We start from the raw sequence: 20,498 nt of genomic DNA on the forward strand, positions 1-20,498 counted from the left end.
TCTTCACAGAGAGCTCCATCTGTCTACTGACATCCACTTTCATTTGGCTGAGAAAAAGACAACTGTCAGATGAAATGGTATAGATGAAACTTCACTGGACAAAAGCTGGAAAGCCTAACACTTGGTCAGGTTTCTGACAGTGCTTTTTGTCAAAGTACTGAGATAATAAACCACCAATGAGATGTTACAAGGTGTTTTTTGGGAAATTGTGTGCAAAGCGAGGGTCATGAAAGATGAAGGATCGTTCCAGAGAGACCTTATGGTTGCATTCCAGTACCTGCAGGGGCCTACAGGAAGGATGAGGAGGGACTCTGGCAAGGGAGTGTGTTGATAGCAGGAAGAGTAACGGTTTAAAACTAAAAGAAGGTAGATTTAGATCAGAAATTAGGAATGATGATGTGTTGGGATAGAGATTTGCTAAAATTTATAATATATCAATATAAACTACTATGCATGATCTAATGGTGTACCATTTGTCAGTAGCTCTTTGGCCTAAGCTAATGCCCACAGCAGATGCAGCAAGCCCTTAATGTGTCTGGTTGTCTTTTTCCTTGTTTCATTCTTGTCACTTAGGGTATTTAGTCTTACTGTAACATCCCTGCATTGGTACTGCTGAGTGAAAGTTGTTTCTACATTGTTTCTGTATCAGTGAGCTTTAACTTGGTCAAAGGTAAGGCTTTTACTGTGCTGGATGCTTTGAATTACAGCAATTATTATGCACCATTTCTTAAATCCTGTATTCCCAAGAATGATTATTCCTTTCTTATTTCTGCCTTTCTTCCTTCTAGTTTGTTTATAATCTCTGTGGGTATTTAATTTTCCTATGAGTCTTAGTGCTTTCCTGTCAGTGTCAGGAGCAGCCATAAGGGAAGAACAGTACATTTGAATACCCCATGTGAGATTTTGCACTAATTTGTGAAAACTTCAAAGTCTTCAAATGGCCATCTTCAACTAAGGCTGTAAACCATTCCTTATTAATAAGATATGAAAATGCTCACATCGTATTTTGTCATTTAAATTAAGAACGTCATTGTGAAATGCAAACCTTGGCCAGCATGAAGCAACACAAAGGTTTGCAGCAGAAGGTGCACAACAGATGCTGGTTCTGGAGAAAGGATTTTTCTCGTGTTCTTTGTTCTGCTGCTACTTGTTATTACAACTCTGACAAAGTTGATTTATGCTCCCTAGCTACTGATGTAAGACTTGCCTTGTACGTGGAAATGGGTGGCCAAATAAAAGCAACAAATAGTTTTTCTATAAAGCAAGATGAGCTAGATTTTATATTTGCTCAGCATTATTTTCCTTGCAAAAATGTGACAGATCAAGAAGTATCTTTGCAATGTATGTGTTCGGCATAGAAAAAGCATCACTGATTTTTGCTTTTTTCCTTTTTAAGTTTTATTTGGGTAATCCTGTGAGTGCATTCAGCATCTGTGTTTTAGTGTAACATTTTCCCTTACAAAAGGATGATGGCTGTGTATTGTCTGCAGTTCCCATCTGCTGGGAAGAGGGTGATAGGACCGAGTTATTTGTTTGTTTTCTCTGAGATGTGCTGGTGTGACAGACTTTCTTTTTGTGCCAACACCAGCATGCAAAAGAGGATGCTCTGCTCTTTTCTCTCTGTACTTACGCAGGATCTGGCCTTTCTCTGTTTCTCTCATTCCATGAAGGTGTGTGATTAGGGTTATACCAACCATTATTACTTATTTAGAGACTGCTTTTGTGTACAGCCAGAGAGAGGACTCTGCAGTGTACAGTAATGAGTAGTTTTGCAGCTTTTCTTTCTTTCTTAGCTGTATTTCTGTTGCTTTTCAGAAAACCACACCAAATAGCTCATTATTGGCCTCTTCAGCTGTGATCTTCAGAAAACAAATAGGCGTGAACAAGGTGGACAGAGTGCATAGTTATACATGGTATTTGTAAGGGGTACTTTAGACAGGAGTGAATGAGACAAGGACCCTGCAGTTGCTAATTCAGGTTGATGTTAAGTGAATTCTTTCGTGCTTTCTGCTATTTTCTGTTTTTCCTTCTCTGTTGAGCAAAAGAGAAAATTCCAGACTGCATATAAAGAGGAAATGAAGAATCTTCCTTCCCAGTGGGGCTAAGGAAGTCATTCCTCATCAGATGAGATTTTGTAACAGCTCACGGCTGAAGGTGAAGATGACCGTGTTACATTTAAATTACTTAAATTTGTCTCAGTGCATTCTAATAAATCAGCATGTATTTCCAGAACTATGCATGCAATCTCTTCATTGAAATACTTTCCATTTTTGAATTTTCTTTGTACAAGTGTCAGTGGTTTCTCTGTACCTTTTGCATTATGTGCTAACAATAACAGTGATAATAAGAAACAGTGTAGGTATTGAGCCTTTATACTGTCACGATCACCTGCTCTTTTCTGTTGTTTTTCAGTTGTTTCCCCCTGCTTTGCTGTATGATTCCAATCAGTGAGATTTTATTCTGAATTCTTTGATGATAAACCGTATGAGTCACAATTTGATAACATGAACATCTTCAGGGAAAAACTTGTAACCCCAGGTTGCGCTTCATTGGTGTGTAACGATGGTATCTTCAGTGTCAGTTTTACCTTCCTGTGATTAATGGTCTAGCATAGCCTGCATTACAATGATTTCTTGGCTGTTTCATGAATATTTGTATAAGGGATATCAATGTTATCAGGTGAGCTTACTAGTTTATAAAGGAACCCCTTGAGCCTCCAATCTAGATACTTGGACTTGGTCAGAGGATGACATTTTTAGTTCATTTCATCTGTAGCTACGATGATCTCAAAGTAACATGCTCTGCAAAAAGTGTGCTGCAAGACACTGGAGGCAAATATTAGAGCTGTCCAGGTTGGTCAGCCATTTCACTGTAACATGGTTTATTCAAATACAGTTCTTGCCTCTTGCTGAAAATAGCAGCTGAACTTTTCATATTCTAGTTTTCGTATCTTACATATGAAGTTATTCTACTGCATTCATAGTAGTCTTCAGAGGTGAAGTCAGGACTTGCATGCTTTTGGTGTCTCAGTTGTTTTTCTTTGCTGTCTTAGGTAAGTCACTTAAAAGAGTTTTGAATATGGTCTTAATATTTGAATTTGCACAGAAATTCTTCAGTTTACAAGCAAATCTCTTTATAAAGTTCAGAAGTAAAATGGAAATGTGTTATGACCAGTTTTTCCCACCGAAGCATGTAAAACTTTTTCATGCATTCAAAAGAGACACTGATTGGATCTACCCCTAGATGTGAATTTTCCATAAGTGACACAAATGCTGATCTTGCAAGACAGCAAAATATGGATTTGGTTTCATAAATTCTCTCAATTTTAGCAGGAACATATTAATGTTTCAGTTTTACTTAATCTGCAGCTTTTCTCTGTCATTTCAACTCTTCACCTTTTAAAAATTGATACCATCAATTGCACAAGGATGTTGAAAGAACTGAATAATATATGAGGTTACAAAACACTGTGTAAATAATTAATACCATTCAGATTCTTATTAGCAGTGCTACCATTAGTTCTGTGCAGGCTGGAAGGCTTCTGATGTAAATATAAAATTCTTAATGTATTTTGACTATGTGCTTTAATTGCATAAAGCTAAGCTCTTAACCTCTGTTGAAAATAAATAAGAAAAAAAAGCGTTTCGATCATTCAAAACTGTAGCTGAATGGCAGAAAGAAGAGCAACATGTTCTTCAATGCCATTTCAATATCAAAATACCAAATAAATATGAAAACTGTTCACTTTTGAGCCCAGCATCAGTGACAGAGCACATCCAATGTTCATTCTACCTATTCGTCAATCAGGATAGGCAAATCCAACACAAATATTACTCAAATAAAAGGAGTGACATAGAGGCTTTTTCTAATTGCTGTTCTTCATATCTCAACAGCAAGGCTCCTCAGGAATTTTCTGCCATTTGCTTTTCTTCCATTGTTCATTACGTTGAAATCTTCATCTTGTCATCTTCTGTTCTTTTGCCTTTGTTCTTTCTAACTCTGTGGGTCCCTCACTGTAATGTGGAGTGACCTGCAGTGCTGGTGAGATCTGTGCCTCTCTGAAGCTCAGGTGAATTCAGCGTGCTGGCAATGCAGAGTCATAATTCTTCAGAGAGAAGTGGTGATGCTCCTGAGGCCTAAGGGAAGGACTTAATTTTTAATTACTTTTAAATACCGATACAATAAGAGACTATTGAGTTAAATCTGTGGAAATGCAGATGCTTGGATTTTTGAGACTTAATCAACTTAACACTTCCGTAGAGATGGAACTGCCTAAAAAATGAGCATTTCCCCATATTCAGCTCTTTAAAAACATCACTGATTATATCCTCCTCTGAACAATAAAAGGGCAGTTGCTCTAAGAAAAACATTGAAATATGCCACGAAACAGTCACTGTATTTTTGATAGGATCAGACAAGTGCATATCATGGTGGGGTGTTCACGTTCCTTTTGGTCTGTATAACAATGATGCACATGGGAGGTGCTTTCAGACTCCTTACCAGGACATGCAAAAGGGCATGTGCTGCTCTTGCCATGTTCCTGGACATGTAAGGGCAATTGAACCCCAGTCACCCTGCTTTTCTTATTGCTGGTTGGAATAGGCAAGCACATTTTCTACTGTTGTACTCAGTGTGTGTGTTGTTTGGCAGAAGGACTGCTCTGGCTGGAGCCTTCTGGCATACTTACGGCATAGCCATCAATGATGCCGTCTAAGCTGACATAAACCTGCTGTGAATGAGGTTATGTACCAGAACTTGGCAATCAAACAGTTTTTTGCAATATAACTGTCTCGTAGAGTTAAGTACATTTGTTTTCCTGTGCGTGGAATTGTTTTTCTCAAAGGCTACATTCATTGTGTTTTGATTGAATTACCTACTAGAACTGTAAGTAATGTAATTTCAATGCCTGGTTCCTGCTGGTTTAGAATTCCTCATTCTCTAGGGATATTTTGAATTTCCTAATTTAAGTGTATAAAGATTTGGCATTTCTGCCTCCTATTTTAAAGTTCAGCAAAACATCTTGCATTTGAGGCAGGACAGAAAGGAAACTGCAAAGGGCATATATTTGTCTGCTTCTCTAAATGGGAAGAGATATAAATTATGTTCTTTGGGCACTTCTGCAATTCATTTTAAAGTCTTTAGAAGACCAAAGGAAAGAAAAAAAAATCATAGTCTTTTTTTAGCATCTGAGCCTGTCACTGTACCGTTAATTCCCACTGTTTTCCTTGAAAAACAAATATTTCACCAGTCTCATGATTATGTTGTAATTTGTTTAGCTTAAGTAACGGAAGGATTATTAAAATGTATTGGTTTATAAATTATGTGAACTGGTAGCTCATTTATATAATCTGTCATTACCGCTCGGGTAAACTGCAATTAGATTTACAGATAGAAAGTAGTTAAAAATGCTGGAGCTTTCAGAATACTTAAATCATTTTTTAATCATATGCCCACTGCTGGTGTTCTGGCAGAGGAAAAAATACAGGTTCATTAGGGCTGGGTAATTTATAATAGTAAATAAGATAATTCATAATAGTAAATATCTAGTTTAATAGTAAAACTGGACATGCTCCCCACAAGTCCTAAAACCATATATTTACTCTAAAAGTTAAGGTTGCTTTGATTAGTTGCTAAACTTTTTGGATTATTTGGCAGTAATTAAAGCAGAATGTATTATTTCTAATAATAGCCATGTCATGTGGAACAATGCTTCTCTTTCCCAAAAACCTGGTTCGACCCAGCTCGAACATCCCAGGAATAGGTAAAACACTTTCGCAATGCCTTCTTGAACTCCTAATGCCTGAAGCAATTAGTAAAGCTTTTCTCTTTTGAATTAACATTACCTTAATTTGTCCTTACCACAATGCAGCTTCTTACTTCATGCAACTGATAAAGGTTTCTAAAGTGACTTTGATAACAAAAAATAACCTAAGACTACTGTCTTTGGAATGTGATTTCCTGTATCCCGATGCATTTGATATGAGAACTCGCTTGTGGAAAAACAAGCAAGCAGATGTGAGCATCCTGCGTATCTTGGGTTTTTCAGGTGGGGAAATGGGAGAACAACTCACTGAGCCTGAAGTACTCAGTCTGGCCAAGGTACAGCTCCTTTGCAGACAGTGACCCAGATGATAACCACCTGAGTATTGTCACTCTGGAGGAGGCTCCCTTTGTCATCGTTGAAGATGTGGACCCTTTGATGGAAAGCTGCCAAAAAAACACTGTGCCATGTCGTAAATTTGTCAAAATTAAGTAAGTAAATCATTCCATTTTCTTTAAATGCAAAAGATGAACCCCCATTTTCTTTCTTTGTTTTCCCTTATTTCTTTTGCTGTCTATATTTATCGATATTTTGCTTTTTCTTCTTTCTTTTCATTCCGTATTTCTCTTCTGCTTTCTCCCTTCCAAATGCAGTGTGCTTCCTTTTTAATAAGCTGGAAGGTTCTAGTTATAAATTTGTAAGTAACATTGAATTAATTACAAGATAATCAGTTTGTAGCAAATTAGAACTGAACTAGAGCTAGCCCTTCTCAGTCTCATGAAAGAAGAGAGTGTATCTAAAATTGGATTGATTTAATGAGTCCTCTTTGGATTGTTTCCTGTTATGTTGAAATGTGCCTATTTGAATAACTTTAATTAGTTTACAGCTCAGATATTCCTCTTATTGAAAGTAGAGTCTTTATGCTTAAGTTTGTGAGAGGAGAGACTGCTCCAGAATAAAATACTGCCATGTTATATTAACTAGAGAAAAGGTGGTGGTTCTGTTTCTCCCAGAAGAAATGTTTATGTCTCTCTTTCTCAACAGCAACTCAACTAATGAGGGAACTAATGTAAAGAAGTGCTGCAAAGGATTCTGCATTGATATCTTGAAGAAGTTGTCTAAAACTGTCAAGTTCACATATGACCTATATCTGGTGACTAATGGGAAGCATGGCAAAAAGGTCAATAACGTGTGGAATGGAATGATTGGTGAAGTAAGTTCTGTTAGGTAAAAGAGCTCTCAAGTAAGAACTTAGAAATGCTTGTTTTTAATTCATCTGGAGAAACAAGGTATTCTCTACTAAGTAATGTTGGTGGTGTCTTCTCTTTGTGGATCAGGTGGTATATCATCGTGCAGTCATGGCTGTGGGGTCTCTCACTATTAATGAAGAGCGCTCTGAAGTGGTTGACTTTTCAGTGCCATTTGTTGAGACTGGGATCAGCGTCATGGTATCACGGAGCAATGGCACAGTTTCACCATCTGCTTTTCTAGGTATGATTCTCTAACCACTCCAGATCATTTAATTGCATTTTTGTAGAGTGGGACAGGTTTCACTGTTTGTCAAGCTTAGCAGTGTATTGACACATTTCATCCATTTTTGAATTATATGTTAAGAAGTTTGTATTGTGTTGACACACTTGTTTAATGTGCTTATTGGCACATGAATGAAGTGCTGTTGGTTTCAGATGTAGTAATGGGAAACCAAATGACAGTGATTTCGTTATCCTCAGTCTTCAGTTGGGAAAATTACTTAGAGGGCTGCATTACACACTAACATATGGTTGTTCAGCCCATAGTGAATGGTTGGGTTTTCTTTAACAGTCATGTTTACAAAATGATTTTAAAACCCTTGTAGAAAAGTGTAGAAGAGTAGACTTTGTTATGACTAGGATGCATCTGACAGCTAAACTGGCAACAGACATGTCTGGCTTCCAAAAGCCATACTACTACTGGTGTTCTGACAGACTTCCTCATATCTGTTATTTCTGATGTGGGTGTCCCCTTCGTACAAGAATTTTATTGACATCAAAATATTTTCATATATTACTATTATTCATATATAATACTTCCTGTAGAGATTTTATTCGGATATATAAAACCAGAACAAAACAACAATAGCGATAACAACAAATCCCTGGCTAAACACATGAAAATCCATGAGCAAAGTAAGAAAAAACCTAAATCCAAATTTCTATAGGTTTAAGAGGGACGGAATTTATAGTTGAGGCCATGTGTCTATTTTGGAAAAACTGGTGGAATAGGAAATCCATGAACCTGTTGGCTGATATTTTGTTTATTTGTTTGTTTGTTTTAATGTATTGTGTGCATATTTAGTTTTTCAGTGTGTGAGGGTAAAACTTGAAGTTTTGCATCCTTTTCATTGCTCGGTGTTCTCCATTGCCCATCTCCTGAAATGTACACTAACAAACCGTATTCTGCTGTTTTTCTACTGTCTCATTACTCTATTGAAAAAACCTTATGAAACCAGCTGCTTGCTGGGGGATGTTCTTTCTGTCCTTTGAGAATCAAATAAAAGTGCTGAATGCGTAATTTGATCTGTAATATCACAGGAAGATCGACTTTATTATTCAACTGATTTTGTACTTGCTCAAAATTACTATTTGTTATTATAAATAGCTTTTTATTTTGCTGTTGCTTCTTTTAATCCTCCGTCTCATTACCAATCTGCTTAAATTATTAAAGAGCATTCTGCCTAAACTGTTGTTTATAGCTTGCTGTTTCAAATCGACTTTCTTGGCTCTTTGCCTTAGTTAAATTTTGACAAATTACCATTGGTGTTTCTACAGTGTTGCTTTTGGTAAGAGTCTTATTAGTCTTGCTTTCTTCTTTGAGAATGATGTCAATATTGTACGACAGTTTTATGTGAATTCCAATTAATTCCACTTATTATATGAATTCATAGAATATTTCTTAGGGTATTTGGGTCTACATATTGGCTTCTGAAAGGATTGCTCTCTTCCTTTTAAGCATTCTGTTATTTTGCTACCTCACTATTCTCTTCCAAACAAATTTCTGTAATAATTGAAAGAATTTCATAATCTGTCTTTATAATAAATGAAAGACATTTCATGAAATGGGAAAGAGAACAGTATGGTTTAATAATTCCTTGTTTTGTCTTATTACTTTACTTCTAAAGAATTTTCAAATGTTAAATTCAAAGAATGAAGAAGTTTGCATGGAAGAACACCTTGAGCTTCCAAAAAAAAAAACAAAGCATGGGGACAAGTTCATTTGTTTTCACATTCAGTGTTTCTTGGTTCTATTCCATTCTGAAGTACTACACTAAGATTTCTTTCTCACACTTTAGAGCCCATTCACACCTTCAGTATTTGCTAAAAATAGCATATTATATACCCCACCCCCCAAATAAATTGACCTAATAAAGAGATATTACTTTGCCATACAAAACCTTTATTGCCTCCATCCTTGAACCATAATGAGTAAAACAGGATCTTCTTAAATGACAGAGAATTTTTGATCAGGCAGAGGCGTTACTGATAATATTTAAGAATGTTGTGTTATCACATGCTATTAACAGTCCCTTCAGAAGGTTGGTGCTTATTCTGTACTTGAAACTGCTTTTAGTTTTCCATTCTAAACGACTTTCACTTAATCATGGTGTTGGTGTTTTTTTTTCTCTTTTTCTGATGTTCAGTTTTCCATAGCAAGCTTTTGATTTCAGAAATTTGCTCCCAGATGAGAATGAGACTTGCAAAAGGATGTGTTTGCTATTAGTAGAAACAGCACCTTCAGTAGAGGTAGATGAAAGCGAACAGAAGAAAAAAAGATATCTGAAACATAAGATTTGCTTTGGATGGAAACATTTGGCTTTTTTCCCTAATGCTTTCTGTTGGATAGCAAATGACAGAGGTGTACTTCTCTGAAGCACCAAACATCTTATGCATATGCTTAATTGCTTTTGCTCTGCAGAAATACAGACATAATGATGGGACCATTCTGTTGATAAAAGCATACACCATAGCATAAACAGAGATGAGTTGTAAGCTGAATAAGCAGCAAGTCAAGCCAAGAATTTGCCATTCAGTGTCAGCTAAAGCTTTGTTGAAGACAAGAAGTATGCAGCTTTTGTATTTGAGTTGCAACTTACATTTGTGATTTTGAATACGTGAAGATTGCATATAGTAACAGCAGTTCCTGATATATTGCTGCTTTGTTATCTGCTAGCATTTTGGTTGAAACAGCTAATTTAAAGAAAGCCAATGGGCTTGCCTAGCCCTAAGACATTGGAATTCTTGCAATATGACTGGTTTAATGAACTGTTCCTATTTCTCCTGCCTCTTTTGCTGCAGAGCCTTTCAGTGCTTCTGTCTGGGTGATGATGTTTGTGATGCTTCTCATTGTGTCCGCCATGGCTGTCTTTATATTTGAGTACTTCAGTCCTGTAGGATACAACAGGAACTTAGCACAAGGGAGAGGTAAGCTTTGCATTTTATGCAACCCTAGAGCCATCAGAAAAGTATCTATCCCTTGCCCTCTATCTTTTAAAATAAACTTATAATAAGAATAAAGTGGTAAAAGCAGTCATGAAGCTTTTCATTTAAAATGTGATTTCTTGGGGGTTGTATTCTAATTCATTGCAATAAAGACATGGAACGGTGTTATTAAAAGCAGTTGTATTCAGGCAGTGTTTGGTTAGTACACTGTATCAGTTGAACTGTCAGCTTAAAAGAATGTTGGAATAAACTCTACAGTCTCCTCACTTATGAATGCAGAGATAGTTCAGAGATAATGATCTAAAATGATGTGATTTGTTGCACAAGCTGGAAAAGTAGCTGTTAGCTTTTGTATAGTTTTATATATTCCCTATAAAAAAGGTATAGTTCTCTTGTGGTGAACTCAGCCTTGAAATGAGCCCAGTGGCAAGAGAGCGTAATTTCTTACTGTGTAGCATCCTTGGCTATAGAAAGTTAATTTTCAAAATACACTGGCAAAACAAATTAGATACAGAACATGACTTTCTTGATGAAAGCTGCAGTTGTATAATATTAACACTGGCCTGAGAATGAGTATTTCATGTGCTGTGGTGGCCTCCTCCTCCCCTTTCTTCACTTTCAGTTCAGAATGTGGACTCTTTCTAATTTCTAAATCATTGTCACTTCACTTTATAACAAGCAATCTCCCTGCTTGGTGAGCATAGTCCCAGAGACTGTGACCAGTTGATGATTTATTCCAGTTTGTGATTGGTTTGCTCCTTGAACAAGGAGTTTATTGTAATATTCATATGATGTTATCATTTCAATAAGATGGTACGTTTATAACCTATGTCCAAAATAAACACTGTGTTTGGGAAGGAGAAATTAAAGGTTTGTAGAGACACTGGGAATCCTGCATGCTGGGTTGTTCTTTGCTACCTTGTGTGCCAGAATTGGTCATATAGTGGCTACAAATTCATAGTGTAGCGCTGCACCATTCTAACAGCACCTAGAGGCTTGCCACAAATCCAGTTGCCATTTGTTTGAAACATGAAAAGCTTAAAATCAATGGGAGTCTTTAAGTATATTACTCCCTTTCCTACCTGCTTTCATCAGGTAGGAGCTCAATGGCACTATACGCTTCAGTAACATAAAAAGAACTTTAGACTGCTTTCTTGGCATATACTTTCCTTACTGTTGCTGCTCAGAAAATAGGTTTCTATTCATCAGCTCAATCTTAAATGACCCTATAACGTAGTTTTGTAAACCAATGGCCAGCTCCATTATGTTTATTTTACTGCAGTCTACCTTAGCAGTGCGGCAAAATAGAGGATAATCTACAAAGTGCTTGGTTGTATCATCAAAGTTTGCACTGTAATACAGAGCATTTCTACTGAAATGATGACATGCTCTGAGTATACTCACTTTGGGCTTTATTTGTTTAATAATAACTAATTTATGGACATACGTGTAACTACAATACAGAATGCCACTGATAAATCCTGTGATTCCATTGGGAGGACAATGAATATGTATTAAAATATTTTAACCATGTCTTGATTAGTACCTTTTGTTATGCCGGGTATTGTACCAAAATTTAATATAATTCCATCTAAAACTATTACTCTTTGCAATTGTAGATCCCCATGGACCATCCTTCACCATTGGAAAGGCAGTATGGTTACTCTGGGGCTTGGTATTCAACAACTCTGTGCCTGTGCAAAACCCCAAAGGGACAACCAGTAAAATTATGGTGTCAGTTTGGGCCTTCTTTGCTGTCATTTTCCTGGCTAGTTATACTGCCAACTTAGCTGCATTTATGATTCAAGAGGAGTTTGTTGACCAAGTGACTGGACTGAGTGATAAAAAGGTAGGTCTTGTGCCTTAAAAGGTATTAATGTCTATTCTTCATAATCCTTATGCAAATCTGTACCCTGTACTAAAAAAACTCTGAGCAAGATAATCAGTTGGAACTGTATTATTTCTTTCCAAGTTAAAAACCCAAAGCATGAAAATATCTGACTGATTTCCAAGTCTTTGTATTGCCTTTTCAAAAGTAACTGCATTAATTAAAAAGTACATTAATTCTGTGATGGAAATCAATTTGTGTTAGATTAAACGTGATGCCTCGCCACCCTATAAAAGCTTGAAAAAAAAGTAAAAAAGTCAGCTTGAATGCATGGAAGACATTTGAAATGATTTAATCATCTCTGTGTAGAATGTTAATAGTTTATTGATAAAATGTTCATAAAACCAGTAACTATCCAGTAATTATCTGAAAAAGAAAGTCAATGCTTTTGGAAAAAAAGTCTTTTTGATTTTCCTATAGCATGGATGGAAGTCCAGATTTAGAGTGCTGCTAGCATAGGTAAAAAGGAACATTAACAATCCATGTAAGTTCTCTGTAGACATTTGAATATTTTTCTCTTATAAAATGGAAAGAGTAAAGCTGAGATGTAAATTACCTGGAATAAGCCACATAATATTGAATGTAGAAGCGGCTGTCTTGGATTCAGGAATTTCTATGAGAGTTCGATTGTGCAGTAGAGAATTGCAGATACATTGTAGAGAAATGACAGCCCGCTTCACCTCTACAAAATTTCACACAAATTGATGAATAATAAACATATTATTACTTCATATTTTTCTAACTGGACTAAATTTCTTCTGCTGAAAGTATATACAAGCTCTTTGCACTTGAATCTTTCAGCAATTGTCTTATAAGACCGAAACCTAGCAACTATGTATTTGCTGTTTAATTTGAGTGACTGTTTTGTAGTACTGCTGCACAGGGGGATTGAAGCCCATTTACAACATTATTGTTGTGAAAGATACGCACAATGCGCATAAAGGGCACGCTGTTGTCAAGTTTCTGCCCAGTTGTTTTAAAATGAAACTAAATATTGACACTGAGAAGTAATATTTCAACAGAGTGTAGCGCAAGGGAGAACTTCACAAGGGATTTATTTCAAAGGACAGAATTTAAAAGAAATTGTTATTAAAAAGAAGCAGTTCAGATAGACTCACGTCTGTTTACTGTTTTAACGGGTCTCGATGACTGGCCTTTGAGTGATCTGAGTTATCAAAGCATGACTCGCAAGCATGGCTAGGGAGAAGATGGATAAAAGGAAACAAAAAAAAAACAACAACAAACAAACCTGAAAAAGCAAAACCTTTGAAAGAATATGAATAGAAACACCTCTATTTAAAAATAATATATTTAGTAAGAGATGGCTAAAAGATTTTCTTCTTTTGCAGATTAAAAAGATAGATTTGAAACATCCTTTGTCCTCTTTCTGATGAAAACGTGTTCTCCTGGGAAGTTTTATTTGGGCAGGCTTCTCTTACACCTGCATTAGCAGCAGAACAGTTCAGGAAAACTCTGAGCCTTGCTTCAAACCAAGCTGTCCCAGGCAAAAGCCATGTGAAGAGACAGGATTGCATATGAGTAAAATTAATTTTAAATTAGTAACATCCAGAAGTTCACCAGATTCTGGTTAAGCTGGCAAATTTCAACATAGAAAAGTAGCCAGAGACCTAAATAATTGTAATGGCTGAGCATAATTTTAATCCCTAAAACTAAAGATGCCCTTTCCTATTTGTATTAGTTGAGTTTGCCTTCACTAACTTGTGCGTGGTTGGGAAACTGGTCTGTTGTTCTTCCACTTTCCTCATTTTCTTATTTTCATGCCTGGAAAGTCGTGCTCTTTTTCCAGTACTGCCAAGCAATAAAGCATTGCTAATTAGAGTTGCATGGGTTTCTCAATACTTCATACCTCACAGATAATACAGAAGCCAGGAGAATAAGTATCTCTGAGCAGTCACTCTCAGTCACACTCAGCACTGAGTAACTTCCATCCCAGGAGTGTGTTACATCAGCATCCATTCCTTGGTTTTGCTGAACACGGTAACATGCTGCTTGCCTTTCTTGGCTATAAGACCTCTTGATTAAACTGTCATTCTCCATAATGTCACTAATAAACTTCTGAGTGCTGTGTCATCTGCGTGTCACCCAGAAATACATGGCACAGCATGTACTGGAGTTACTAAGGGTGGGTGTTCATAAACTCAGATGATTCAGAAGATGAGAGGAAAATTATGTTTTGACATCTTTGTATATGTAAAAGATTTCTAAAAGCTTTGTGTTCATAAAAAGGTACTGAAAATGAGTCCAAAAGTATCCACTGAAGCTGGCTCTCATAGCATTTGCTTCTTTTGAGGCCATTTATACCTTTTCATCTGAAGAGAGACAAAATCATTAATAGAGAGTAGGATGCATTGGGCAGAATTGTCTTGCAAAGCCTTTATCTGCTGTGGGTCCTCCAAAATGCCCCATATGCATGTGGTCATGGGGGTTCTCTTCCACCTTAAGAAGGTGCCTTCGTGATGCCATTTACAGATTCCTTAATTTCTCAGGATTCACGGTGTTCCTGGAATATTACCTTTTTTGTTGTTGTTGTTCAGTAAGGCAGCACGAGCTCTCTAGTTACTTAGAGAGATCTCTGTGTCATAACAGAGCAGAGTAAGATCGAAAGGCAGCATGGCTGATGAAATAGCTGGGGCAACCCTTTTACCTCAGCCCATCTCTCCACTTCATTTTTATACCCTTCATTGCCTTTTGAGACTCGTTGGATGTAGATATTGAATGGTGATTATAATAATAATCTTGAGGTCACCAAGATGCTCCACTATGATTTTTCTGTTCCCAGATCCCTCGTCTTATACCCCAGGGTTAGGAACTGAGCTTGCAGAATGTTTGCTACAGTTGAAATTCCATGAATACCAATTTCATCAACAGCAGCCATTTTTACAGGTCTTGAAATTGATACCCATTTTTTATATTCTTTTTTCTCATCCAGTTTTATTAATTGGAAAATTTGTATCTGATATTAGGAGTTATTGGAAGGCATCTCACTGTTTCAGGGATTAATTATCTGAGCAGTTAAATAAAGATAATAGCAGACTACAGCTGTATCAGTAGAATCTCTGGACATAAATTTAAGAATAGGATTTGCCTCAGTGCCACATAATAAACACAAAAAGGAGAGAACAAATATAGTCTAAGAACCATGACTGGTGTAGAGTGTAATTTTAGTGCGTAGGTCAATTAGTATGTGCAAGGTAGTAGCAAAGTAATAATTTAAGTAGTAGAGCTGTGAAATGAGAAAGTGAGATATCTGTTAGCCGCATGAATAGAGAAAAATAAAGTTCATTTCTTTATGCTTTGTCAAAATATGCTTAATTAAAATGAAGCATTTAATTGTAGTTCTTTAACATGAAAATATTGTTGCAGCCATAATTTCACAGTCAGGCTTTGATGGAATGGAAAATACTCCCACTTTTTGTATAACTGTTTGTATTCTCTTTCCAAATTGGCACTGGATCCTGAAAATTCTTAATGCCCTCAGACCAAACTTCAAAAAGAGGAGTATTACATATGTAGCCCAAAGGAAGCAGCAGCTGTATAAATATTAGCTTCTCTTGCAGCTCAGGGTTTGTAGATGGCTCTTTAACTTCAACAGCAAAAACAGAGTGCATTTTACCATGGAATTCATGGGTGACTGCTTTTATCAATGCTCAATTGAATCCCCTTCCTAGCCAATAGTTCCTCTAGTATGAATAGCATTTCAAAATTTATTTCTTAAAGAAACATTTTAACTTAATTCTAAAGTGTCACGTGGTGCTCAGTGGGAGATATTGAGAAGTCAAGTACATAATTTTCAGGTCAAGTGTTGGAGTGACATTATCTTAAACTTGAGTGTGCCCTGAGCTATTGCTAACCCTGTTGAGTAGTCCCTGGCTTGCCTGTTTGTGCTGATGCATTAGTGATAAGAGAGGGTAAAACTGTAGAATAATATCTACTTGCCCTTGAGCAAATGGTATATATCTCTCTCCAGAGACCCTCTACGTGTCAAGTGATGTAGCTTCTGAGACCCTGGGGAAGACACAAGAACTGTTCTTCCCCCTGAATCACAGGGGTGGAAGGGAAGCCAGCCCTCACTCTTTCCCTCCTTGCACACTGGCTTCCTGCATCACCTCCAGAACGGTGTGTTAGGCTCTGTTTGGGGTGTGAAAATGATCCTTTTCCCTTGGCAACGAACCATGTCTCAGCTGAGATGAAGGTGTGAAATGACTATCAACTACGGTTGTTACATAGCAGTGAGTCTGCCTGGAGTTTGGGTTCTCTAAGGACACACTGGCAGATGGGGAACATCTTCCAGAATCTCTCTCTTCCAGTTTCTGTGGTTCTTCCATATCACAGTGCACAGAAGAAAGTCTTTTCAAATTGACATATCTGTGCTGTTTTTAATTTGCATGTAGATGTTTCTCTGTAGTTCACCCAGTGTGAAGACAGTTTCTGATATAATAGAGCTGAGTGTGAACCCCATACATTTGCCTAGAATAAATTTGAGGCAGCCTATGCGAGATTATTATTTTCTACCTGAAATTGCCCTGGTAGCTCTTTCTTGCTTAAGTTACATCTCCATAGGTGCATATTTTGAATGCCTGAAAGATCCTGATTTTCCTTTTTTCTCTGTAGTTTCAAAGGCCACATGATTATTCACCTCCTTTTCGATTCGGAACTGTCCCAAATGGCAGCACAGAAAGGAATATAAGAAACAACTATCCAGATATGCACCTCTACATGACAAAATATAATCAAAAAGGAGTTGAAGATGCCTTGGTCAGCTTGAAAACTGGGTAAGCTGCTTCCGTGGATTTTAAGGAATACTGTAGACTCTACAGATACTGAGAGATGTTGATCTGTGCTTACTGTGGTACTGAACAGTAATCTCAGGCATCGTGTGTACTTCGTAGCTTTTCTTTTCCTTCCAACCACATTGTGCTGATTTCAGAAAAGAAAACGAGTGTCCATGATTCGTATGACTGTTTTTAAATTGTGTGGATGCTTTGATTTCCAATGTGCTATAGATTCCAAGTGCAAAAAAGGTATTACTAAAATTTAAATAGAGGGGATACAGCAACACCTGCCTTTGGGATTGAGCTCAAAGCAGATAATTATTTCCATGGACCCTTCTTATCTTCTCAGGAGTCTTCCATAGGAATATGCTTTCAGTGGGTGCATTTCTGACTAAGCTTGTTTGTCTGCTAAGTGTGCAACAACCTGACATTTCTTTTCATCCTTCCATCCTTTCTGGCATTCTTTGTCCCTATATATTTGCTGTCAGATCTGAAGCCTTGGCTTTCATCTCCATAAAATCTGTTGAGATGATATCATCTCATATGAAATCTAATCTTGCTTCTGATAACATTGGCAAATGTTCTGGAAAATACAGTTGTCCATCCTTAAGCTCTGAGATTTACACTGGAGTGCCTTCCATTCATTTCACTCGCTGAAGCAGCCCACTCTACTTGGTTGGTCAAGAAGGCTGAATTTTCATTTTAATTCTGAAACATTTCCTCAATTTCTTCCTTTCCCCATCGTGACTTTTTACCAGATTGCGGATTGTTTCACATTTTCATGTAAAGTTTGCCCTAATCCTTCTCTACATTACATCAAGCTCTCTCTTTCCCTACTTGAGCCCGAGTACGAATACCTTGGGCCCCAAGGAGCCATGTCGCTACTGCTCTTCTGAGGATGACATCTCTCACAAACTGCTTCTTTTTCCCAGCAAATACACCCTTTTCTGTTTTCTTCTTCAGTATGTATGAGTTCTGATTACTGCTATTTCATTTGTTTTCATCTTTATCTCTCGTCAGAGCTATTCTTTTACTTTTATCTGTTTTTCTCTTTTCATCAGCATCAATGGTTGCATTCAAAAAAGCAATTTTTCTTCCATATCATGCAGCCTGCTGCTTCTGCACAGCTTATTGAAGATGAACTATTTGGTAATTATGCAGTCATAGAGCACAAACCTGGTAAGGACTTGCAAAGATTGTTTGCTTGATACTGTCTGCTGCAAGTCAAAATAATCAGTGCCTGTGTTCCTCCTGAAGAATTCTGTATAACCTTATCTGCTGTAATCCTTTGCTGTGGGCTGGAGTTGTTGAGTTTGCATGTAGCACTTCCCCGTGTACAAGTGTCGGCTGCTATGAAACTCTCAAGAGGAGAAGTGCAATGGCCATACAGTCAAAGTGATTTCAGTGTTCTCACCCTTGCCTTGGCACATTTACACTGGTGCACTGACTAGAATTTAACTGCCAGTGACTGAAATGACAAAATGTCATTGGTAGGTTACTTTCCTATGGTAGAGCTAAAATGGGAAGCTTTCATTGTCTGTTCCCCAACACTGATGAATCCATCTAATTTTTTATTTCCTCAATTCGCATGGAAATTAGACTGCAGTGTACATCTTGTTGCAAGCAAAGTGATGGCCTCTCTAACTGGTGCCGTGTTCCAAGAGCATATCAATGTGAGGACTTTATTTCAACTTCATTGCAAAAAGCTGTCAGTATAACTCGTTTCGGGAAGATTGCAGTAAAGAATCCCTTGTGTTCCATGGGCAAGCAGTCTCTTGCTATACAGCTGCAGACCCCTTTGCTGTCGTTAATGTTTTTCAGTTTTTATTTGTGGCCACAGCTGTGACTATCTACTCAAGAATTTGATGCTAAAGTTTCCTTAGATTTCCATCTGCCTTCCTGCTAATGACTGCAATGTTTGCTGATTTATATAATCAAGGCTAGTGCCTTATTCCCTCATTGTCTGTGGCATACTGGCAGAAACAAAAAGCTTTTTATAAAGAATGCCATGGTGATAGCAGTTCTGCAGGGCTTTTGGCAGGTATGGCCTTAAATACAGAGGATTATCAAACTTGAACAGTCCAAGGAAGATATTTCTGACCTAGAGTTGTGCTCTGAGGTGTTGGCTGCTTTGATAGGGACAGGTGACTTGTCTGTTCCGTTCCTCAACATTTTTAATGACATCATTACTATGATGCTAGAAGAAACACCTGAAAGCAGCTAATCTGACAGTGTGAGTGGCACGAAAAGTTATTCCCCTCACTCCTAGAAACATTCTCATCTGCAAACAGCAGTATTTTTTTCTTTTATTTATTTAGTTAAGCATGCAATGTTTCTAAGCAGAGAGGAAGTGCAAGAGAAAACCCCGGAAGGCTCTGATGTCCTTTTAACCCTCAGTCCCTAAGCTTATTGGCCTGAATTGGATTTTTGTTGTGTTTTATAATGCTTACAAATCGTGTCCACTTCACAGCTCTGTGCACTGATCTTTGCTGAACAGATAGATGCTGGTCAGAGGCTGTGCTGGCAGCTTCCGCAGTGTTTTGCAGGCACAATCAGGAGGCAAACATCTCCATTTCTGTCAGCTGGAACACAGTTCAGATTGTGCCCAGCAGGTCTTTCTCTTAATTGCATCAACCAATTAAAGTGGTGGTGTACCTAAAATAAAAATAATTAAAACAACCCTTGTCTTTTGGGCAGGCAGCTGACATCTTCACTTGGTTGCAAGCCCAAGTTTTTTTTTTTTCCCATTCTTTTCATTTTATTTTGCAGAAAATTTTACCAATTTTTCATCAAAAGAAAAACCTCCTAGTTTCTATTCTCTCTGTGGTTCATAATTTTTCACCTAAAAAAGAGGAGTGAAACTATGAGAGAAATTATCTATCTGAGAAAAAATTATGTCTGTGAACTTTTGATAAAAAAGCACAAGTTCTTCATCATTCCTGTGGGCAGATAATAACAGCTTGCAACCGGAACTCAAAGAAACGTTCAGCAGACATAAATTTTTAAACTTTTAATCTAGTGGTTGAATATTTTCTGACTGGTTCTGACTGACAACACTTTACGGTATTTGCAATTGAGACTCTTCACGCTTTCCTTTGACTCCTAAAATTACTACAGGTAGAGCTGTTTCTTTATGATTTTTTACAGGTAGAGCAATCCTTTTGGCTCATTTTGAAGAAATGTGGTTGAGTTAGAGGGGAAAAAAGGAAAGGTCAGTAGGCAGCTTAACTGCCATCTGTAATAACTTCTTGCAGCCCTTTTGGATAGCTGCTATGAAACATGAAGAGAGAAACTGCTGCACCACAGTTACAAATCTATGCAAATGAATTTTAAAACAATTTATCAAATCCTTAACATGCAACTGTCCTTCCAAGATCATGATGTTTTCTTGCTTTTCTTATGGTCAGCTCATCAAATCTGTCTATTCCCTGCCTTTCAAAAGCTCTGAAAACAGAATTAAGAAATGTAATGCAACTGAAATAACTATTTTTCTGATGGTTGATGCTTGTTCCAGTCACGTTTTTAAGGTATTATTGGAACCACAACCAGTAGTTCAATTTCAACTTTGTACTGACAACAGT

At 37.3% G+C, this 20,498-nt stretch overlaps 1 protein-coding gene across 6 annotated transcripts in view; it reads left to right on the plus strand.

Moving 5' to 3' along the window:
• GRIN2A (glutamate ionotropic receptor NMDA type subunit 2A) overlaps window positions 1–20,498 on the plus strand; it is a 139,509-nt gene that overhangs the window by 87,517 nt on the left and 31,494 nt on the right. For all 6 annotated transcript variants that reach the window (XM_072348747.1, XM_072348752.1, XM_072348748.1 and 3 more), the window contains 6 exons: window positions 6,047–6,252; window positions 6,806–6,974; window positions 7,099–7,252; window positions 10,093–10,218; window positions 11,856–12,085; window positions 16,757–16,917. In XM_072348747.1, the coding sequence (XP_072204848.1) occupies window positions 6,047–6,252; window positions 6,806–6,974; window positions 7,099–7,252; window positions 10,093–10,218; window positions 11,856–12,085; window positions 16,757–16,917 (1,046 nt within the window). The remainder of the gene's footprint in view (window positions 1–6,046; window positions 6,253–6,805; window positions 6,975–7,098; window positions 7,253–10,092; window positions 10,219–11,855; window positions 12,086–16,756; window positions 16,918–20,498) is intronic.

This window comes from Excalfactoria chinensis, chromosome 14 (genome assembly GCF_039878825.1).
Source record: "Excalfactoria chinensis isolate bCotChi1 chromosome 14, bCotChi1.hap2, whole genome shotgun sequence".
NCBI lineage: Eukaryota > Metazoa > Chordata > Aves > Galliformes > Phasianidae > Excalfactoria > Excalfactoria chinensis.